The sequence below is a fragment of the Bicyclus anynana genome, chromosome 26, assembly GCF_947172395.1.
Source record: "Bicyclus anynana chromosome 26, ilBicAnyn1.1, whole genome shotgun sequence".
Lineage (NCBI taxonomy): Eukaryota > Metazoa > Arthropoda > Insecta > Lepidoptera > Nymphalidae > Bicyclus > Bicyclus anynana.
Window position 1 is genome coordinate 7,257,405 of NC_069108.1, and position 15,171 is coordinate 7,272,575.

Here is a 15,171-nt window from a genome sequence, read left to right on the forward strand (position 1 = left end):
TACTAGCGATGCACTCTTTTGTGCTATAAAATAAACTTTTCCGACCTAGTGCAATAAAAATAGCTGCTTTACAAACAATTGTATTTTGATTAGCAATTATCTATGTTTTAATACATTTACGGCTACAAGATATAAGAGCAAATAAGTGTATGCTTTATTAATTTTTTAGTGGTTTCGTACGTCTATTATTATACAATGTCATGATATATGCGACGAAATATCTGATGATGAAGAGGACTGTCTCGACCACAGTCAGCACGCTGGCACCGACGAACAGAGCAGTGGTGCCCCCCAGTGACGCTGATAGATAAAATAAAATAAATAAATAAATAAATATACTTAAACAATTCACATCACTATCTAGCCCCAAAGTAAGCATACAGAGCTTGTGTTATGGGTGCTAAGATAGTTGATATTATAATATTAATATACATTTATATACTACATATAAATACTCATATAATGTATAAATACACACAGACACTGGAAAACACCCATGCTCATCACACAAATATTTTCCAGTTGTGGGAATCGAACCCACGGCCGTGGATGCAGAAAGCAGGGTCTTTTTTTTAATCGGACCAGTAGTTCCAGAGATAGCGTTGACAATAGCGCGTTCAACCAAACAAACTCTTCGACTAATAAATATTAGCTTAGATTTATTTAAAACTATGCATTGGTTTTTATAAAATGTTGTTCAAAAGATTAACTGTGTCTGATTGCTTAAGCTTATTAAATTTTATTTTCATTATTAATTAAAACCTGCATACCTCAAATACATACATGCGTCGTAATTCTCTACGTGTGAAGTCTGCCAACCCACATTGGTTTTTTTTTTTTTCTGTCTGAGTAGGTGCCGATAGCTCCCTGCGGAACCACTACGGCGTCACCGGGGGGGTCCCACATTGGGCCAGCGTGGTGGATTATTAGACTAACCCCTCTCATTCTGAGAAGAGACTCGTGCTCAACAGAGACTGTTAACGATATTGATGATGATTGTCATTAATATAAGAATAAGTAAAATGAAATTATTACTAGCCAGGTATAAAATGACTTCGACTTATACACTCAATTTAATTATTTGTTTGTTGATAAACATTCCACATCGAATTTGGCTTTAGTAGGTACAGTGAATTTTGAATTCAGTAAGAATATATTAACAAAATAATATAAAGAATTAGCTTTGTTACTGTATGAAAATTTATTATCAACAATGAATAAACCTCAATAGCTCAACAGTATAGGGGCTGGACTCATCACCTGGATATCATGGTTCGATCCCCAACCGGTGGTCTATTGTACCAATATCACCAAAAAGAATCGTGACGTCACGCAACGTACAGAAAAGGTCGTCCAGACTGAAGATGACGTCACGGTGCAGCCGGAACTTGGGCGCCATCAGCGTGAACCGGACCACGGCCGCCGGCGCGTCGTCTGCCGTCTCATTCATGTTAACCGGACAAAGTGAAAGTCAGACAGAGACGACACACGACAACAACAAAAATAACAACACAATAACAGCACAGCAAAGCAATGACCATACAACAACAATCAACAACTCAAGCATACCACAAAATCAATAAACATTTAATTCAATAAATATTTTTAAGAGTTATTTTGTGTTTGATTCTAAGTCTAAAAGTCTTTGACAGTCTAAGTTTATTTTTTATTATTATGAAAATTTAGCCCAGGGGCCTTAGCCAAGTATCACGTCGATTCTCTTTCTACAAACGCTAAAGACTTTATTATAAACTTACCTAAATACATAATGTAAGTATACACAAAATTGTGCATACTATATACGCTCAGTTGAATAAGTAGCCTAAATTCGGATTAGTATTTGCGGTGATTTTGTTGGTACGTAACCTATCTATAGTATAAAATTATCATTCCCTGTATAGCACGTCCCACAACACGGTATACACAATGACAAATCGCTTGTTCGTGTAATTACACTAAAAAAAGAGTAATTTCAACGGCCTCATTCTGCGCGATCACACCTTCTGGAGTTTTCTGTATTCCGAGCATATTATGTTACTTACCGAATAACGATCTTTTTTGTATGTGAGTAATAATTGAGTTCTTCACACTGCGGCATGCAGGGGCAGTGAGCGAGGTTCTTTGGCAGGTTGACGAGTATCTCCACGTTGCGTCCAATGCACGCCATGCCGTGCGCGTCACACACGACGCCATCTTGTTTGTTGCACAATTCAAAATGGCCGCACGGAAACAATCAGTAATGAACTTTTATAAACACGAAAATATGTATAACTTTATAGCTGAATATTGTTAGATATTTGGATTTTTGAAAATTGTTTTGAAGGATTGTGACACTGTCAGTAATTTTAGTTGTCATTTTACCTATTCAAAATAGGTTGAAAGTTTGCAGCCAGTGCACTTAAAAACAATTTTTTTTTTTAATTTTTTGACAAGTTAGTCTTACTACCAAGATCTACTATTATTATACTGTATCTACAGTAGGTACAGTTGACGCTTTCGGTCAACGACGTGTACTGTAGATACAGTATAATCTCGTTAGAAGCGGGCTTGCTTAGATATTCTACTAATACTATAAGTTTATATTTTTCCGTCACTGCAGTAAAATGCCCTAAAATCAAAGTTAACCTAAGTAGTTTTATTTTCCAAACTATAATTGCCTTGACCGGTGACAGAAGGGCTGGTTTCTTAATGTATTATTTCTCAAATTATCTATGTATCTAAGCTCAAATTAAAATAAAAGGTATTAAAAATGATCGTAGACGCGAGGCGCGAGGTAGAATTAGTGTATGTATGCTTAACTGAAAAGAGGTTAATGATAGGCGTCCACATATCCGCATAGTAAGTATCAAACGGATCGTAGTATTTTTTGTATAAAAGTGCGTCCACTGATTCGCGTCGATGTGATGCGTCCGCTACTTCATCAATCAGCCGATGGACGCATGGATGGATGCAGGACATAGGCCTTTTGTAGCGACTTCCAAACATCACGATCCTGAACCGCCTGCATCCAGCGAATACCTGCGACTCGCTTGACGTCATTCCACCTGGTGGGGGTCGAGTACCACTGCGTTTTCTATCGCGGGATCGACATTCCAGCACCTTGGGACAACGTCCATCGACTCTTCGATATTTACGATGCTGATATATGGACGACCATCTTTACAACAGTTTCTTACCGCCTTTTACGTGAAAAAATGGCCGACACCCGCAGAACATGACAGCCATCCGCGTCCGACAATGCATTTGGCACAACCCAAAGCTGTAAGCCTTAAGAAAAACAATCATTAATACTGTCATGATTTTTATAAAAAAAAGTACTCTTTGTTCTCTGTTTTATATTCTGTGCATAAAATCTGTAGTCTGTGAAATGAGAATGACAGGTCTGATATGATTGGATATTGCAAAAGGCGCCATTTATTGTAAATACCAATAGGAACGTTCGGCCAAACGGAAAATGGAAGGTTTTAGTGACGTGAGTGAAAGGAGAGGAAAAAATAGATAATTCTTTGGAGTGTCGCGAAGAAACGTTCTTTTCAGAAATAGTGTAACACTAGATAATTATATTATAATTTAATTTGTAATTGACGAAAGGTGGAATAAAGTTTTGTAAGGAACTACTGAAGTATATTTTTGTTTCACAATACTTAACACGTTCACTGCGTCAGGAGGTCTAAAAGACCTCTCGCAGGACTTTCGCTTTCTGCGACTACCAAAACCGTTTTGTTTTACTATGTGCGGGATGTCATAATTCGTAATAGATTATTGTAAATGCACTAATATAAAAATACATTTATTAACTTATAAAAATATTATTACAAAATATAAAATAAGGTACATTATGTGTTTAACATAAAGTAAAAAATATTCACACTCCTCGTGTTTTGAGGAAGTTAAATAAATTATTTTCAAAAGGGCCTGCGGCACGTCGAGTCTATGTCTGAAAACGCTAACGTTACTAAAAACTAAAAAAAATGTATGGGAATGACAGATTCGATAGATAACTCGATAACCTGTCGATAACGAAAGTCATTCCAAATCTTTTTTTAAAATGCGAAGTGTTTGCGATTGTAGAAAGACAATCAACATGCCACAGGCCAGCCAAGTGGAACGTCGACTCTCTTTCTACGATCGCAAACGCTTCGAAAATTAGAAAAATGTATGGGAATGACATTTGCTATCGACAGGTCACGTGATCAAGATCTGTCATTGCCATACATTTTTCTAGTTATCGAAGCGTTTGCGATCGTAGAAAGAGAATCGACGTGCCACGTGGCTAGAGGGGCAGGTCTCAAATGCACCCCAGGGAAAGTTAGTCATGAGGCATTTTAGATCTCATAAGCAGAAAAGATGCCTCATTAGTGTACTTACTTTAATAGAGCCACCGACCCACTCCTCGGGGTATCTGCACCGACGTTGTTCAGATCGCAAGCTTTTGATCCGGTCGGATGCTTCTATTTCAACCACCTAGATAAAAATCAAAACCCATCTATATAGAAAGTTCTCATTAATACAAATTTATCAAGACCAATCACAAGGTCGCTATTGTAATCTTTTGAGGAGTTCCCTTAACTGTCCTTCGTCTTCATCATCAGACTCTTAATAACAGCCACAACACATCTAGGTGGAAAGTTCTCATCAATACAAATTCATCGAGACCAATCACAAGGTAGCTATTGTAAACCGTTGAGGAGTTCCCTTAACTGTCCTTCGTCTTCATCATCATACTCTTAATAACAGTGAAATGAAATGAAATGAAATGAAATGAAATGAAATGAAATGAAATTTTATTATTTTATAGTTTTACAGTCTCTGATGTGGCTGAGACCTTCTTTTAAGTTAAAACCTGTATCAGAAGGTCTCGCTCTTCCTTAATAACAAATTTAAACTTAACTTAACATGCAACATGCAATAAACGCTGGTTTATGTGCGTGCGTGCGTGCGTGCGTGCGTGCGTGTGTGTGTGTGTCTGTGTGTGTGTGTGTGTGGGTGTGTGTGAAATTGTATCAGATGTTGTACTTAATATATGTATGTAAATTTATTTACGAATTTTTAGGAGATCTTCGCTTTGATCATAGTTAAGCTCTTGCAAATACGAACTTACTTTTTTTTTTACAGTCATGCAAGTTTAATGGATAAATATTTATTTGTTTGTTTATCTTACTGTATAAAAGACATGACTGTTTTTTATATTGTGTCGCTGCAAATACTGTTTTAGAAGTAACCATACGCAATGCAATAGTATTTGTTCTTTTATTTATCCTGCTCTGATCAAAGCGAAGAGACTTATGTAGTTTTAGAGTAGCATTTAAAATATATAATTGCCTTACTGTTAGCAATTTACTTAATGAATATAATAGATCAGTAGGAAATTGGTAAGATTTAAAGTGCATCACTTTTAATAAATAACGCTGAGCTCTTTCAACCTCAATAAATCGCGATTTAGCGGAACCGCCCCACAAAGAAATACAGTAAGATATGACTGATTGGGCTAGAACTACATATACTTTGGTAAGCAATTCAGTAGAAGCAATATGCCTGAGCTTTTTAAATATCCAAGTCAACTTTCGTACTCTGTTGGCAACTAATTCGATTTGGGGATACCATGATACATTCTGGTCAATAATGACTCCCAAATACTTGGTTGAAGAAACTTGATCTATAAGAGGACAAGAACAATGTTGACTATTGAAATCGTTACATTTGTGAATTTTTAAGCTAAAATCATTGTCAGGTTGTGTATTATTGTTTATAGAAAAGCATATATAATTAGTTTTATTCGTATTTAGAGTAAGAAGGTTCAAATTAAGCCACAAGGAAATCCTAGCGAGACCTTCCTCGCTACATCTTTTGACTTCTTTCCAAGAGGACCCCGAAAAGACAATAGCAGTATCATCGGCGTAGCAGAAAACTTTAGCGTTTTTAAGGTTTAGGTGGCATAAACCATTTATATAAGCAAGAAACAAGGTTGGACCCAAGACACTTCCCTGTGGGACACCGAAAGATATGTTTGACACTTCACTAACATATTCTCTTATTTTAATCCTTTGCTTACGGTTTGTCAAATAGTCCTGCAATAATTTTAGAGGAGTACCTCTAATTCCCATATGATCTAGCTTTTTCACAAGGAGAGGGACTGATACTGTATCAAAGGCTTTTTTTAAGTCGAGAAAGACACACAGACATTTTCTTCTTTGATCAAGGTTTTCAATGATTGATGAACTTAAGTTAAATATCGCATCTTCGGTCGAACGTCCCTTTCTAAAGCCAAATTGTGAGTTAGAAATTAAGTTGTATTTGTCAAAGAAGTTTATAAGCCTTTTGTTAAGACACTTTTCAAGAATTTTAGCTAAGACCGGGAGGACAGATATGGGTCTGTAATTATTTAAATCGGTATTGGTACCACTCTTGTGAATCGGCGTAACAATAGCTTCTTTTAGAGAGCTGGGGAAAACTCCCTTTTCGAAACATAGGTTAGTGAAGTGGCAAATAATTGGAATAACTACTCCTTTTGCTATCTTTAGAAAGTTAGTGTTTATATTATCCCAACCAGCGGAGCTATTAGATTTGAGACCAGAAAGTATAATAGAAATTTCATCTTCAGACGTGCTCAATAACACAAAAGAGGAAAGCTGGTAATGAGGTGTGTCTGGAGTGTATGATTTTAACTGATCACTTGTTACTATGTCTTCTGCTAATTTTTTACCGATATTGGCAAAATAATCATTAACATAATTAACTGACTGTATAGATGATGCTTTGAGTTTAAGTAGGACAGTGTTGTCAGTATGCGATTTCGTTAGATTTGTAACAGTTTTAATATTTTTCCATAGGGTCTTGGAATTTTTAGAAGATTTTTCTAGTTTCTCCCTATCATATTTTATTTTGAGTCTTTTAATAAGGTTGTTGCAATAATTTCTATAGCGTTTATATGATAATATTAAGATTTCGTCTAAAGGATTTAGTTTTAATTTTTTTTGTAGCTTATTACGATTCTTTATACACCGTAGGATACCAGGCGTAATCCATGGTTTAATAGTGCGTCTACTTCTAGGTATATTAACCGTTTTAGTATTTAATTGTAAGGATTCTTTTATTTCACTGATTAATTGATGGATAATATAGTTAGGGTCATCACTAAAAAGCAATCTAGAAATATTTTTTTCAGTTAAAGTTTTAAGAGCATTTTCAAAGTTAGTTACAGTTTTAGTTTTTGGGACATAATTCCTGCATTTTACGTTTTTTAAGTTAAGTAATACAGTGAGATGATCAGTAATTGTGGTGTTTAGGACAGCTACATGTGCAGAAGTATTTTTATTGACATTTTTTAGAAATAGGTGATCTAGGCAACTAATTTCTCGGGTAGGAAGTAGATGTCCGGGTAAAAATCCATGAGTAGTGAGCATATTCAGATAATTCGACCTGTTGTTACGCTCATTAGTTTGCTCTGTAGTTTTGGGAATGATATTGATGTTAATGTCACCAGTTAAAATGATATTTTTATAAGTTTTAAGATTTTCGAAGTAACTGTGCAATGAGTTTATAAATGTATCTGCAAAAGAGTTGGAGGGAGAACGATAAATACCAATAATTATGCAATTATTTAATTCAACTTTAAGGCAGGATGCGTCTGATATTTTTATCTCGCTAATGTCTGCATTTAGCGATTTTTTTATGTAAATTACTACCCCATCATTTTGGTTAAAATAATTTGTTGTAGAAAAACTGTTATACTCTTGTAAAATTGGAATATTTTTATTAGGGTTTAACCAACATTCAGTTAATACTATTACATCTGTGTCGAAATGAAGTGATGAAAGTGTGATTTCCAAGTCGTGTATATTGCAGTAGATACTACGGATGTTTTGATTTAAGACTGTAAAATCTTGCTCTCGAACTTGGAAAATATTACCTAAATCCTCTAGGTCGCAGTTAGTAGATTGAGATATGTCTGAGCGGTCTAATTCTTGCGCATTGGATAATTGACTATCCATGATTTGAGTGTTGAAGTACACTATCACAGTTATTCAAATAATGTCCGAAGAGAAAAATATTCATATGATTTATGTAAATGTACATATAAAGAGTTATTAGTATTAGTAACGTAACCAATATCAAAATGTACCATAAGTATTTCCAAGATATACATGTGGACGTACAATGAATTTTATATGTATTTTTACGTATTCTATGTTGATGAGAGTACATTATAAGGACATGTCTGTTATGGTAATAGAAATTTAAAAGTAGTATCACGTGTACTTGCTCCACAGTATAAGGTGTAGACTTAGTAAGAGGGTTGCTTATAAGGTTAGAGTAGAATTGATGAATTGACAACGTGAGATATATCATCAGTAATAAAATAAGCCGTAGGTTCTCAGAAGTAAGTGTGTACGTAGAGTGTATTTTATATGTAATTTTGCGTAATGTATAGTAATTAGAGTATATATAACTTGTATGGGAATATAAATTAAATAGTGGTTTAATGTGTACAAGCTCCATAGTGTAAAATCTTAGCTTAATCGCTAGGTTGCTTATTAATAGATTTACTTGAAGAATTACAGTTAAAATAATAAACATAAAAGCGGCAATGAATACATTCATAAATCCGTAAACTAAAATGACTAGTCATTGTTGAAATAGTTTTTGAACTTGGGCCTCACTGGTTATGTTTACAATTGGCGTATTTTCGTCCTTTCGAACGTACACCTTTCCAAAGGCCGTCCAGCAGAATCTATACGACTTAGATTTTGCGAGGTCTCTAGCAAGAAAGTGAAGTCGAGATCCTTTCGCTGTAAGTTGCTCGGCAATAAAGACTGGGGTCTCTTCCTCTGTGCGGAACCCTAGGTGTTTGGCTTGTAGTTTGCTCTTATTTTTTATATTGAATTCCTTACATTTCTTAAGAAAATTAGTTTTTAACAAGGTAGACGATGTTTCAACTACTATGGGGGTATTCCGACTTTTTTCTCCTTTTCCACGGAGTCTAAATATATCAGTAATGTCTCTTTTTTCAATTTTATATCCAGTATTTTCACATAAACACATAACCATGTCTATAAGCTCCTCCTTGGTTTCCTTCGGTTTATACGGCACATTTTTGATCTCAAAATTGTTTTTTCTACTTGATCTTTGAAGATCTTCAACCCTGTCCTCCAAAACCGAGATGTACTGGCTGTCCTCTTTTATTTTGTTTTCGAGTATATTTATTTTCTTTTTAAACTCTTCATTTTGAGCGGTTAGAAAAGCCAAAGAGCTTTCTATATTCACATTGGAATTCTGTATCTCTTTCTGGGATAAGGCTATTTTTTGCAGTTCATTTGACTGAGCAGAGAATAACGAAGTAATCATGGACTTAATTTCATTTTTAAAATCATCAAATTCACTACAAATATTAGTCTCTCTGCTTCTCTTACTTCTAAAGGCTATAAAATTGGGTGGGGTTTTGTCGTCTCGAATCTCCATGTTACTATCTGAACAATATCCAGACTTATTTGGGGTATTATCCATTATAATTATCAATAAAGAGCACCAAGAATAAATAAACAAATGTGGTTAAGCAATAATGTTCTCTAATACGTAGTAATAAGGTGCAGTTGAGATGTAGGTCTAAGTTTTCATTCAACAGTATGGCGGTATAGTCACTTTTCTTTGTTGGCGGGTGGGTATGTTTTGCGTGTAGTCAGTTTCTAGGTACGGATGACATACAAAATAAGCAATTGCCTCTGATTTGCCACTGACGTATATTAAACACGCACTGAATGAAATGTTTTTAATAATAATTTAGCCCACGCTCATTTGAAAGTGACGCTCCAAGTACCAGGATAGCATAACAGATTGGTAGTTATATTATGTCAATTTGTTCTTAAAGTTTTTGCAATTTGATGTAGTTTGTAATGTTTATATTCTGTGATGATAATAATGTCACTGTAATGTCACTCTAGTGTCACTTTGTGGAAAACGAATGTTTAAAGTCTGCACTAACAAAATTCAATGTACCAGGGTAACAGAAAGTATTAGGAGGTTTATTACTCGCACTTCACACTGACCTCTTTTAACGTTATAATGTCCTATTATTTTGCACTATTTAACGTTTAAATATTTGGCTTTTGAATTTTAAAATAAAACTGGCACTGTAACGTTAAACACAACCACTTCTTGGTGAGGTCCGGGGGGAAGAGGAACAGTCACAACACGTCTAGGTGGAAAGTTTTCATCAATACTGTAACATATAATAAATGTATGCAACTTACAAGCACTGCGTGCGGAGTGCGGGCGCGGGGAAATGAAACAGAAGTCGTACGACACTTGCGTTCCGTGACGTTGTGCGGGTAAGACGCATACTGTGTAACTGCATAGTGTTTTATTCTAACCTAACTTATTACGGCCATAAGAGTAACCTGTACAAGTGGCGACCCTGCCAGGATACTAAACTTCAAGGTTAGTAAGAATGCGCACAATGCGCACAATAAAAGAAATGCATAATGAAACTTTAATGCAGTAATCGAGAGGTAAATCAGTAACCGGTCAGCTTTGTTGTTTAACATCATAATCTGATAAGTCATAAATAGTCTCTATTACTTTTTAACCGACTTCCAAAAAGGAGGAGGTTCTACGTTCGGCTGTATGTATGTTTTTTTTTTTTTTTTTTATGTATGTCCAGCGATAATTCCGTCAATTATGGACCGATTTTGAAAATTCTTTTTTTGTTTTGTAGGGTTTACTTCCAGGGTGGTCCCATTTTTTTCATGTCAGGATCTGATGATGGCATCCTGGAGAAATTGAGGGGAACTTTCGAAAGTTGTAGAGACGGCTAGTACGTTTGTTAGTGTTTCCATAAGGTATTTTAAACCACTACAACTTTATGAAGGTTTGGAGTTGGTCTGATGATGGAGCCGAAACACAGACGATGGAACTCGTCAAGGATTTACAGCAGTCACCTTTTGTTTGGGCTTGATTAATTTGTATTGATGAGTACTTTCCACCTATATGGGTTGTGACTGTATGAAGGGTCTGATGATGAAGACAAGGGACAGTGAAGAGAACTCCTCGACGGTTCACAGTAGCTACCTTGTGTTTGGACTTGATAAATTTGTATTGATGAGAACTTACCACCTAGATGGATTGTGACTGTATTAAGGGTCTGATGATGAAGACGAGGGACAGTGAAGAGAACTCCTCGACGGTTCACAGTAGCTACCTTGTGTTTGGACTTGATAAATTTGTATTGATGAAAACTTTCCACCTAGATGGATTGCGACTGTATTAAAGGTCTGGTGATGAAGACGAGGGACAGTGAAAAGAACTCCTCGACGGTTCACAGTAGCTACCTTGTGTTTGGACTTGATAAATTTGTATTGATGAGAACTTTCCACCTAGAAGGATTGTGACTGTATTAAGGGTCTGGTGATGAAGACGAGGGACAGTGAAGAGAACTCCTCGACGGAGATAGGTTGTGACTGTACACACGCAGTGGGTTTGCTAACACTAAAAATAAAAAAATAAAAATTTTAATAAAAAAAATTCAACCGACTTCCAACTCAAAAATTAACCTAAACTAAAAAGCAAAAAATAACATCTTACCTATGTGCTACCTTCTGATCAATTTGAAGGCGGTGCCAATTCAGTGTCATGTTTTAATTAAAGCCGTTTCTGAAAGAACCACAGAAATTTTGTAACTTAAATGGCTTGAATTAAAACATCACTGGCTTGGCACCGCCTTCAAATTGATCAGAAGGTAGCACATAGGTAAGATGTTATTTTTTGCTTTTTAGTTTAGGTTAATTTTTGAGTTGGAAGTCGGTTGAATTTTTTTTATTAAAATTTTTTACTATCTAAAATCTACAGATAGGTCCCAGGTAGATGGTATAAATTAATACCTACTCGGTTGTGTACCGTTAACATAAAGGTAAATCCAACTAAGTTTTGTTTTGAGGAATAGTGGGTACCTAATTATAAAATAACGTAATAATAACGGAGTTATACAGCAAAGCTGAATTTGTTACATTGGTTAGTACCTACCTAAATATTATATTTCTACACCCATGACACATCGTGTGTAAAGGTACCAATCGACATATTGTTGACAGAAAGTACACAGGATAGGTAGTTAGGTAAAATAATTTATAATGATGTTAAGAAATTCACAAGATAAAGAAATATTACCTAACCAATTTACTTTTTGCTAAACAAAATTGTGGGTATTTTGAACAATGTGTGTATATACGAATAAAACTAAATATCACATTTCATGTTTCATGTATGTTTGTACATTTTGCGAAGGCCCCTTTTTCCATTACGCCACTTCGCACCTACCCCACAGTACAATCGACGACGGCCGTCGTCAATGATAATTTTATACTATAGATCGGTTATGTCCCTATAAAATCACCGCATAAAGTGATCAGAATAATAGACTACAAAACTGTGCGCACTCATGCGCAACTATGTCTTTAATTTCATTATTTATTTGTACTTATATCTAGTTTTACACTTCCTGAATTCCTGAATGTATTATTTGTTTAAATAACGTTCGTTGTTGACCACAACTAACATTGAGATGTGGAAATTTCCTCTTTTGAGCGCCTCATTGTTCAAGACCTAGTAACACACCTAACAGTATTTAACATCATTGGCCGTCGTAGGTAGTTTATTAATCTTCAAATTATTTGCACTGAACTTGTGATACCTATATGCCTACCTAAGTTATAACTTAGTTTCATATTTGATTGTAAGACCTAAATATATAAAAGTGTGTATTACTCACTTTATTTATAATTGCACTTTATTAATTAACTTACTTTCGTTATGTCAACAATATTAGATTAAAATGGGTGTAGATAAGAGGAAGTTTGGTAAATCAAACAGTTCCTAAAAGATCTTTCAATAATAAGATCTAGAGGTAGTTCGGCGAAAGTCGGAACAGTACCTAAAAAGGACATTACTCCTTAATCAAGCTAAGAGGAAGTTAGAAAACTAAATGGTTCCTAAAAGATCTTTTAATGGCTAATGCAATAAGATCTAGAGGTAGTTCGGCGAAAGTCGAAATAGTACCTATAAAGGATGTTAACTCCTTAACCAAGCTAAGAGGAAGCTAGAAAACTAAACGATTCCCAAAGGATATTTTAATGGCTACTAGAATAAAATCTATCTATCTTGATCTAATGGTAGTTCGGCTAAAGTCGGAACGGTACCTAGTTTATCAACTTTTTGGTCGGAGTTCGGCAAAAAAAATAAAATATCTTGTAATGGTAATATTGAAATATACCTACTATGTGGCCAGTATGGATAAAATATAAGATGTAAAGATTGCGACGGTGATCCAGTTTCACTTGGGTTACGTTGGGAAAAATGGAAGCGTGCACCTGGGTTGTACCTCATAGCGGCCAATGTTACCACGCCAGAAACAAAAAGAGCTGTGCTCTTACATATGGGTGGATTAAGCTTGCAGGAAATATATTATGATATACCCGGGGCCCATATAGACACTACTGACGAAAACTAATGACATTTGTATAGTAGCTATAAATAAGCTTGATGAGTACTTCGCTCCTAAACAAAGTTGTGTAGTTTATGAGCGCCATTTGTTTAGGCTAATCAAACAAGAGGAGGGAGAGAAATATGAAAAATTTCTTGTCAGGCTCAGACGTCAGTGTTCTAAATGCAAATTCATTGCCCCTAAAAAACACATGATCGATCAAATCACTAAGAAATGTGAATCGGCCAAATTAAGGAAAGCGACTCTGACTCTTGGTGACGAGTTGACTCTAGATAAGATTATTACAGAGGCGAACGCCTTAGAGACAGTAAACCGACAACTTAGTAACTTCAACTCATCTGGACCAAGTAAAGATATGTCTAGAGACATAATAAAAAGAGGTAATTAAAAGAGTTTGAATGCAACTCCCTGATCTCGCTGTGGTGGCAATCATTCAAGCGATGACAAGTTAAGCCCAGTCCGAAACAAAAAATGCATAAAATGTGTGTATCTAGGACATTTCCGCAAACTGTGCAGAACTAGATCTAGAAAAAGGATTATTAGCGAAAATAGTGAAGATAGAAATTCCAAGAAGAAAAATCTAGAGATTTTTCTAGAAAAGAATAAGTGGATTATATTTTCAACGTTGGATACCATTAAGTGCACATTGGGGACCGTAGAAACAGTTAATAGATTCGGGTAGTAAATGTAACATTATTAATGATGTTACCTGGAAATTTTATAAAAATAAAATGGTGTTCGTGTTGAAAACCAACTTAGAAATCCGAACAAAGAAATTATGGCTTACGGAAGTCAAAAGCCTCTTTATTCTCGGGTCCTTCGTCTGTACCATAACAGTCGAGAACAGGTTTCCAAGTATCAAAAGCTTTTTATGTTATAAAAGACGCCGCCACTGAGCTTGGGGTTTTACAGGTTGGAATAGATGCTTGGAGGCCGTTGGATCAGCTTCCACCTTCACACAGGAAGTAAAACTATAAGAAATTGTAATGTTGTCATCAATTGTAAATTACAATGTTGTATGATTTTTTAAAAAGAGCAACTGTTCAGTTTCTTGCCGGTTTCTTCTCAGCAGAACCTGCGTTCCGAACCGGTGGTAGAATCTTTACAAATTTATTTTTTATTTTTATTTTTTATTTTATTTTATTAGGATAACCAACAGCTATTACAATTTCACATGTTAAAGATTTACATTGAAATAAATATGAGTAGTTATTGCACAGCTAATTATAGGTTAACACAGCGTACACAAATTAATATTATGTCAATACTACAGTTGTCAGAAATGAATGAATGTCAAATTACACAATACAAATTAATATGCAACAAATGTCAGACTACAATAAACTAAAAGCAATAAAATTAAAAAACAAGTCACATAAAATTAAATATAAAAAACAAAAAAAAATTATATCTAAAAAATTACAAAAAAAAAACAATTACAAAAAAAAACAAATTACATTTACACATTACACTAAAGATTACAATACAATTACAATTAAAATATTATGTTATTACTATTATTACATGTCATTATTATAAGTCAATTATAATATTATGTCAATACCAGTTGTCAGAAATGAATGAATGTCAAATTAATCAATGCAAATTAGTATTCTAAAAATGTCAGACTACAATAAACTAAAAGCAATAAAATTAAAAAACAAGTCACATAAAAATGA

At 34.9% G+C, this 15,171-nt stretch overlaps 1 protein-coding gene across 1 annotated transcript in view; it reads right to left on the reverse strand.

Annotated features, from left to right (window-relative positions):
- Window positions 1–4,332: 4,332 nt before the first annotated feature.
- LOC112045795 (uncharacterized) overlaps window positions 4,333–15,171 on the reverse strand; it is a 24,125-nt gene continuing 13,286 nt past the window's right edge. The window contains exon 8 of the mRNA XM_052889880.1: window positions 4,333–4,464. Within this exon, the coding sequence (XP_052745840.1) occupies window positions 4,333–4,464 (132 nt within the window). The remainder of the gene's footprint in view (window positions 4,465–15,171) is intronic.